This window comes from Dioscorea cayenensis, chromosome 1, assembly GCF_009730915.1.
Source record: "Dioscorea cayenensis subsp. rotundata cultivar TDr96_F1 chromosome 1, TDr96_F1_v2_PseudoChromosome.rev07_lg8_w22 25.fasta, whole genome shotgun sequence".
Lineage (NCBI taxonomy): Eukaryota > Viridiplantae > Streptophyta > Magnoliopsida > Dioscoreales > Dioscoreaceae > Dioscorea > Dioscorea cayenensis.
Genome location: NC_052471.1, coordinates 5460587 through 5470477, shown reverse-complemented (window position 1 = coordinate 5470477; position 9891 = coordinate 5460587). Strand labels below are relative to the sequence as shown.

The 9891-nt window shown below is 33.1% G+C and overlaps 1 protein-coding gene across 1 annotated transcript; it reads right to left on the bottom strand.

The window, feature by feature from the left end:
• Positions 1-9217: 9217 nt before the first annotated feature.
• LOC120282381 (secreted RxLR effector protein 161-like) lies at positions 9218-9646 on the bottom strand. The gene has a single exon (XM_039289221.1). It carries the CDS (start codon positions 9644-9646, stop codon positions 9218-9220), a length of 429 nt encoding a protein of 142 aa, XP_039145155.1.
• Between the last annotated feature and the right edge of the window lie 245 nt (positions 9647-9891).

Sequence of the window (9891 nt, the reverse complement as noted above, 5' to 3'; positions counted from 1 at the left end):
ATATTTCTTTCAGTTGTTCAAGTTAGTTTTTTTTTGGTTACTTTTTAAGATGATATGGCTTTTGGTTAACTTGGAGTTCGTCAGTGTAGGTGCAAAAGAGTGGTAGGCTTCTAACTGATTATTGGGTAGGATTGGTTTGTTTTCCTACAACCGGGTATGTTCTTTCTCATCGACAACATTGTTAGGATATAATTTCAAAAGTATGGCACTGATATGATGATGTTGAGATTCCACTCATTAGTCATGATCCCCTCATCAAATGGAAATTGTGAACCTGGTTAAGAGCTTAATTTGTTCAAGTTCATTTCTTGGATCATCCATTTATGCTTCATTAGGTGTAGGGCATTCCCCCTATAATAGTACACATGAACTCCACTTTCCCAAAAAAATTTACTTTGATAAATTTATGTATACACACACACACATAACTAATAAAGAAATCACCTTATGGTGATCCATCTTCATGGCTGCCATCTGATGAAGTAGTTGAGAGTGAGCTTCTTGTTTTGAACTGTCTTCTTTGAAGCTCAATAGCTTGTTGTAGTTCCAGTGCTTGTTACTGTTCTTCTAGCTTCTATTTTTCTCACTATTCTGTTCTAATTCTACCTAGAAAAATCTTGGAACAAAGTAGATAATTCTATAAATTTGTTTGTATGTTTTAATTTTGCATTAGATTTTTAGTTCTTGTTCTTTTGAGTGATTTAGTATCATAAGTATTGTGGGAAAGTTCTCTAAACATGAATAATTGCATCACAAGACTTGTCTCAACTTGTCGTTTTTCTTGATCTTATTTTTTAATTTTTTTGGCTTTTGGTGCAATTGCAGTTTGTAGAGCATAGGCTGAGCAAGGTCGAACTTCATCAAGCATCATAGAAGCAATGGTATGTTGACATTGTCATTTTTCTTATGGTTGAACACTGGGTTTGTTGTTGGCTAGGGTCCATAACACATGCAAGGGTCTGGTATACATGTATCTACATACATACATATACATATACATACATACATACATATATATATATTGTATTTTAGTATATGAATATAATTAGATGACATCTTCCTTATATGGCTATGTCTGAATTATTTTCTATTGAAGTTTGAGTTGAAGGTGAACTTGATTTATGTAGTATATTTTATTTGACAAGACCATCTCTCATAGTGAAAAGCTAAAGGCGCACACATTCAATAGCTAGCACTAGAGCACAAGAAGACAAACCAAAGGCAAAGATTAAAAAAAAAAAGCAAGGAAGGTGAAAAGCAATCTTTGAATGGTTCTCTCCCTAACCAGTAAGTGCCAAATTTCTACCCAACTCAACAGGATAACATTTGATCTGATGATTAGATAAAAATAGAATGAGCATTGATTGAGTACCAAATTTTTCAGAATATAAGTATGAAAAAAGCCAGAATCATCATTCTTGAAATTTTATAAATTGTACTTCAATATAATAGATGCCCAGGATTGGAAAAAGAAATCTGTATGCCTACCATTATACCAGTCAAGCTTTGAAGTCTCTGAGTTTCTTTGAAAAAAAAAAATGCTCCTCTGCAGATCATGTATGCTCCAATTGTTCAGAATTTTGGAATAACTCTGTTTGTCCTTTTTCTATAATATGTTGTTTTCCCTTGGGTTCTTGTAGATTTTTGGTTGTTAGCAATGCTTTTCTTGGTGATCATTGAACCTCCTTTACGACTAATAGTGATGTGAGTCTGATGAATGTTTGGCCGTATTAATTCAAAAAGTGGCGGCCCATGTTTTCCTTGTGTACGCATTTTTATGTTTTTACATGATGAACACAATGTTAAACACATTATCAAGTCTATATTTCCTACTGCTTTGTTGATTTGCAGGTACAAGGAAAGACATTGGGATCTAAAGCAGCTAGTTGGATCTGGTGGAATGCCATCATCACATTCTGCTACAGTTACTTCACTCGCCATTGCTGTTGGACTCCATGATGGTTTTGGGAGTTCCTCGTTCGCTACTGCAATGATTTTTGCATGTGTTGTAAGCAATTCATCATTGGTCTTGCAATTCTGTTTTCAAAAGCTTAGTTTTGAACACATGGCACCTGCATTATTTTTCTCCTCTTATTTTGTTAGTGCATTCTGTTAAGAAATTTTTATGCGCTCAAATAGGTGATGTATGATGCTTTTGGGGTACTTTTACATGCTGGAAAGCAGGCTGAGGTATGAATTTCTCAAACATGATTTTATTATTTATTTTTGTGGTTTTTATGTTGTTGATAGAATTGAACCATCATATCTCAGTAAAACCATCATCCACCCAAGGCTTATTTTTTCTTCTTTTGTTTTATTAAACATCTCAGGCTCAGGGTAAGGATTCAGCATCACCTAAATCTTTCCTATTGACAAGTCAGTTAGGTATAGTTTACTAAATGACCTTTTCTCACAATTCTCTTAAATCCTTGACCAATCTTAAACCAATCAGTGTGGATCAAACTAATGATTTCCATTGACTACTTATAAGTTAAAACCTCTAGAGAAATAGTGTGTTCTCCAAGATTCTGATATTGATTGTTAGTGTGGTACCATACCTTTAAATATACCCTTCCTTTATCATGCTCCATTTAAAACTTCCAATATCATACATATCTTTTGGTATCAATTGAATAATAAATCATAAATGCTGTCCATCTGCACTCCCAATGAACTTCAGAGATATTATCTTGACAAATGTTCAAAATGGGAATCTTGGTCAGGTTCTCCTTTCATTTTCAAAATGAGGAATGATACAATAGACCTTTTGCTTATGATGAAGCACTTGATGCATAAATATGCTTCTATTCTATTAAATTCTGCTTACCACCTCTTAATCTTTAGACAAAAAGCTTCCAAATTATTTATTACAAGTCTCTGGTTGTTTTTTTAAATTTTTTTTTCTATTTCATATAACTTCTCAAATAATAACTGTTGACTTATTGATTGGTGCATTTTCCTTACCCTTGCCTTTCAAGTGTTGAATCAAATTGTATATGGACTTCCATCAGAGCATCCTCTAGCTGATACAAGACCTCTACGTGAACTTCTAGGGCATAATCCTACTCAGGTTAGTTCAGTTGGTTCTCATTAACTTACAGTTCTAATCAAATGTATGTATGGAAGATTGAGTTGAAAGTTAAAACTGTTACATGCCCAAAACCACTATATGATGCAACAAAAAAAAATTCTCAGAATTTAGGTATGAAAAATAAATGAATAGGCCTCTTACTGGTGAAAATCACCTTGAAGGAAAACTGAATTTTTATTAAAAAATTGTAGTCTTCTTGAAATTGTAAACAATATCCTCAAGCTTATTCATGTTGTATGTCCTGTTGCTTATAAAACCAAAAGGGCTGCCTACTTTCAGGTTGATAATATATGTCAAATTTCAGCTCATTTGCTCTATACAAGGTACTTCTCTAGCTTGTGACTTTGGCTTCTTTGGGTACCTATTTTGGGGCATAACATATCTCATGAAACCTAATGCTTCAGACTGCTGGCATGTAAGCAATCGATGAAATTGTCCCTACACTCCTTCTCTCATTGGAAGATGATAAGACATCATAGACTGCTCTTAATGGATTAAAGCAAATACTAAGGTTTCATTTTAATTTTACTTGCCATGTAGGCTTTTAATGTGTATTGTAGATATTTGGTTGTCGATCAATTTCTATTAAATGTTAATTTATTATATTTTGTATTTGTTTGTTGTATTAGATGTTTGAACTATTATATTTTGTATTGCATTGTTATTCTGGATATTTATCAATTGGAATGTTTATTTTGAAAAATATTATAAAAGTTATTGTTCAAGATTGTAAAATAAGCTTTAAAACAGGTTTGTAAAAATAGTTAAAAAATTATTATAAATAATCATGGTTATGAATAATTAATTTGGGACAATAAAATTGTGTCGCAGAATATCTCACCAAGATGCAACACAATTTGCGACACAATTTGCAATAATCGAAATGTGTCTCAAATTTTGTTGCAAAACATCGCACACATTTGCAACACAATATGCGACACAAAAAGTTTTGCGACAAACAAAATGGGTCACAAAATTTGTTGCAAAAAGACTCAATATTTGCAACACAATATGCGACGCGTAAAGTTTCGTGACAATCAAAATAAATCACAAAGAACGTTGCAAAAAGTCTCAAATAGTTGCAACATTTATTGCAACACAGAAATTGTGTCACAATAAATTGTCGCATATCATTGCAAATTGAATGGCAAATATTGTTTCAGGAAATCCATAAATTGCGATTAAATTTGCAACGTTTTTATTTTGTGTCACAAATTTTGTGACACAGTCTTCAAAAGTGACAAATATTTGCGACATTTGAAACGTGACACATTTTATTGTGTCGCAGATTATGTTGCAAATTGTGATTTGCGACACATTTTTTATTTTTTGTGTCGCAAAAATGTGTCGCAAATTGCATTTTTTTGTTGTAGTGATCATGCTTCATTGTCTCACCACATTCTTAAATATGGTTGGTGAGACCGTCAAGGATGCTCCTGGAAAATTTGTATTGCGCATCATCTCTTTCACTTAATCATCTAAAACTAATTTTTTTGAGTTGATAAAGTGTATATGAGACAATACTTCCATAAATACTATAATATGTATATATGTCGATCTTGATTTTTCTAAAAATACTTCCACATGAAGATCTTGATTTTTTTTGGTGACGAGTATTTTGAGAGCATGGGACACATAAGATTTTATATTTAAATTAGGATCTAACACTTTCATGATAAGATGATATTTTATTTTATAATTAATTTGCTATCCCATATATTGCATATTTTATTTTATAACTAATTAGCTATCATGCGTAGAACCGTTGGAATCATGAAATAATTATGTCACCTTCATAATCTTTGAAGAGTTCTTATTTATTCTTTATATTTATTTTATTATTTTCAATTTTAGTATTTATGAGAGCAATCAATCTCATAAAAGATTGCCACCACCTAAGGTACTTTCAATTATGAAATGCCTCTGCGTCTTCATGTAGCATTATGGAACTTTATATAAGTACATATTATACTCAACTCTACCTTAATTTTGATGCAAACTCCAAATTCTTATGAAGTAATTTTCTAATTCTAAAATGATCATATTTGATCTTTAAATTGATATCATATCTTATAAATAACTCATAATCTTGTTTTATTATTGAGTAGTTATCCTATATATGCAGCCATGAAAGTCTATACAACTTGTTGAGCTATGGGTGTCAAATTAACATGTTTAAATTCTTGTTTATTATAATTTTATTTTATTATATTATTTAATAATAATTAAATATTTTAAAATAAGGTTACAGTGAGTTTAGACAATGCATATCTCCCTTAAGTTAGTGAGCCCATAGATTTATTTCTTGATTTTAGTATATTTTTTTATTTCTTAAAAAAGTTAGTGAGCCCATAGATTTATTTTTCTTGATATTAAAGAAAAGTTTACATTACAAATCATTTTTCTTATTGATAAGTTAAAAAATATATTATATCTAAAATATCCTTGTCTTTTTTTATCTTCAATTTATTTTCTTCTCCTTTCTCTGTTTCTCCTTTCTTTTCTCATTTTTGTTTTTGTTTTTTTATATATTTTTTCAGAAAATACCAAAAAAATATAAATATTAATAAAAATATCAGAGATGTTTCATATTTTGGAATTATGAGATTTAAATAACACTCCATTTTGTATAATTGAATATTAACTTTATATGAATTAACTGAATAATAAATTAATAACTTAACAAAAAATTCTCAAAAGCGTACTAACTTAACAAATACTATAAAATAATTTTTATGTATTTGATTAATACTTTTTTTTACTCCTCTTTTGACCTTTGACATCGGGTCTTTTGGGTAATGTATTTATTTCGAGAGAACCCAAAATTAAACCTCAAAACTCACTTAAAGTGAAGATATATATTTGCTTAAGGTCTTTGCACAATCCTAACTTTCTTCTTAAATGTGGTGTGTTTGCCACATATTTATCAAAAATAAAAAAGTCATAATGATAAATAAATTAAAAACAATATCAAAACTTATCTAATTCTTTTTCTTAAATGATTAACTCTGTTAAACACCAAGTAAATGGTGTTTATATATAGCCTATATGGTGCAATATGTGACACGGCTCACTAAATGGTATTAAGTTGGGTTTGAGGTTAGACTTATAATTTTTGTTTCATAATTATGTGGACCCATTTATAACATAATGATGTTTATATTGTACTCTTGTTAATCCGCTGAATCCATTTAATAATCATGCCATAATCATGTTGATCTATATTTAACCTATTTATGGCGGGTACGACAATAATGTGGTGTGTTGATGGAAGAGTATCGTGACATTAAATTCTTCAATAATAAGTAAATAATATATTTACTATTATTTTTATTATTACCATCATCATCATCTTAAGTATATGATGTACATTTTCATAAATTATATAATTTTTAGTTATTATTTTCGCATTTAAATGTATTTTTTTATTTAAAATAAGTTTTTTAGAATAACTATTAGGCCAGCTATCAAAATGTCTAAGTGATTTAAAAACAACATATTGAAAAGATGTGCACAACTTAGATGAGATGTTAAGGTGGATATCATAGATCATTATCAAAAGATCAATTAAGAAATAATAACACCAAAAGTGAGCCTCGAGATCAGTAGACACTAGCTTGTATTAGTAGCGGTAGATACCACCTTATTAGGACCATCTACTCCACCTACTTAGGATCCCACAAACTCCAAACTTCTCTAAGGCTGAGTCTTCATGCATCCCTTTGCCTTTAATTTCATGGTGTTAAGTTTTTGGGTTTGATTGCTCATTGGGCTACCCATGGTGAGCACAACGGCAATAGGGAGCCTTGAAAATGGGATTATGCATAGCTGAACTAGTCTTCACCTCAGTAGAAGCCTCGAGTTCAGTTACTATCTCCATTGACTCAATTAAAACAACTCTTTTGAAAGTGAGTTGCACCCAATCAAAAGGTCAATCATTTTAGAATCCCTATATTGACACATCCCAGCTGGAAGCTCACTTGCCTCGATACATGTCCTACCCTTGCCCTTTGGAATATGATCATGGAACACAAACGTAGCTCTACTAGCCAATACTTGTGTGACACATCAGAATGTACACCAGACAAACACATGGATACCATCAATATATGCAGGTTGTAATATTGCCGTCCTTTTCTTGGCTAATGAAGCTTGCTTGCTTAGATTGCTGATTACACCACTGTTCAAAACACTACCAGTTATCATGCTGGATGACACCAGATTTATAATGACTTGTGTCCCTCTATGGCCACGTTGGGAGTTCGCAACCTCCACCATAAATCCCAGAATTCCAAATACCAGCCTTTTTAAATCCCTATGAAAGACACCGATCTGGTGCGCTAGACATTTGGTATTTGTTAGTTCCGCCGATGCAGTTTGTGGTTTACAGAACACTCAAACACTCACGCAAAACTCACACAAACCAAGCAAGAAGGAGACACACAAGATTGGAAACCCCATTCGGCGTCCACTCGCTTACGTCTAGGGGGCCAAGCTCGCAGATAAACAATCCACTAAAAGAGATGAAAATAAATGAGTACAAACACTTGTCACTCACTTTCTCAACAATAAACATCACTACCCTCTCTAGATTGTCTAGTGCTCACACACTCTTTTCCACGAATGATACCCACAATCTCAGAGCAAGGTAGCTTATATAGACGCCTTAACATCCCAAGTATAGCATATACCTCTTTTAGAATCTCCGCGGCTACTAATTTAAAAACCTTCCGAAATTAACTTTGCAACTCCTATTGTAACATAAGTTGCAACATGGCCCTGACTACTAACTTGAATGAGTTCTGATTACGTTGCGGACGATCTCAAGACCCATCAACCTCTCCGTCATGCTTAGTCCAAGTCAGTGCAACCAAATCTCCAGATCTTGACTGCCGGCAACTAGCTTACCTTCTCAGTTCCTCATCACGTAGTCCCCTCGCAAGGGGCGCACGTCCTTATACATCTTCACGAAACTTTCCAAACTTGATCTTCAATTCACCCAAGTTTGGTCTTTAAAACTTCTCAAAAAAGATCTTCAATCAATCATCTCAATCGTGCCAACAATATGCATATCTTCAAATCTTGCCCTTAATAGTCTTCAATCATCCTCATTAAGGTTTCTTCAAATCATACCATTAATAGTCTTCAATCATACCATTGATAGGCATTTCTTTAATTAAGCTTCATCCATATTTACTCTTCAATCAAATCTCCTAAATATGGTCTTGATATGATCTTGTCTTCAAGATGCAACATATTGCCAAAAATAGTTACACCAAGATCTTCAAGATATTTTTCCTTGCAAGCCAAGACTCCTTGCCATGTCACCATGCTTTCCATATCACTATACCTTGCCATGTCATCAATTATGCCACATCACATAGGTTGCCACATCACCTTGACTATGTGTTAAATCATGCCTATTATAGTACGGTTGCACTAACAATCTCCCTATTTGGTATAATTTGACACAACTGCTTCTACACCTAGACTGACTCCTGTTACAACTTCCAGTTACAACACGACTGGGACACAGACTTTACAAACTAAAGAAAATCATCTAGTTGCTTACAAAATATATGATTACACTGCAACTAGTGATGTACAAATTAAGCAAAAACAAATACACCCAAGTAGAGCAGTCGGTTTGGAACTCTTGCACTAATCAACTACTCCTCTTTTGCGTCTGAATTGATGCCAAAGTCTTCACTGGTTGTTGCAAGTCTTATTACAACTTCTTTTACAACTCTTCCTATCTTCAGAATTCCTGGTCATTAGCTCCCCCTGCCTTTAGAACTCCTTCTTCCTGCTGCAAACAACATTGATAAACTGTAGCAGATGCAAGTCGTTTGAAGTCCCCAATATGGATTAAAGTTGGCAAAGGCCAAATTCACCCCTCAACTTTTCAAATCTTGTAGCATCAAGGGGTTTGTAAAGATGTCCGCCAATTGCTTTTCTGTTGCAACATAATTAATAACAACTGTTTTGTTCTCTACCAAATCTCGTATAAAGTGGTGTCGAAGATCAATATGTTTAATACGAGAATGTTGGACTGAATTCTTGGAGATATCAATAGCACTTTTGTTGTATGCCATAATCTTCAAGCATTTGCTTCATCCATAACAATTATGTGCAACAACTTCCCACTGTTATGTATTCAGCCCCGGCAATGGAGTGGGAAATAGAACTTTGCTTCTTGCTATACCATGTGACCAAGTTGTTACTAAGGTGGAAACATCCTCCTGAGGTGCTCTTTCTATCATCAATATTTCGTGCCAAATCTACATCACTATAACCTGCAAGATGTGAGTTGGATTCTTTTGAGTACAAAATTCCATATTCTACATTACTATGAACGTATCTGATGATACGTTTAACAGCTTTTAAATGAGATTTTGTTGGTGTTGCTTGATATCTTGCACAAATTCCAACACTGAAAGAGATGTCTGGCCTGTTAGCTATGAGATAAAGCAAACTTCCAATCATGCTTCTATAGAGACTTGGGTCTACATCTTTTCCATGCTTATCTTTTGTCAACTTCTGATTCACACTCATAGGTGTTCTCATGTGTCTAGCCTTTTCCAAGCCAAATCTTTTCACCAAGTTCTATGCATACTTGGTTTGAGAAATGAAAATTCCTTCTTTGCATTGTTTGATTTGGAAACCCAAAAAGTAGTACAGTTCAACTACCATGCTCATTTCAAACTCTTCTTACATTAGATGAGCAAACTGATCCACTTGCTTTTGTGATGTTGAACCAAATATGATATCATTAATATAGATTTGTGCCACCATAAGGT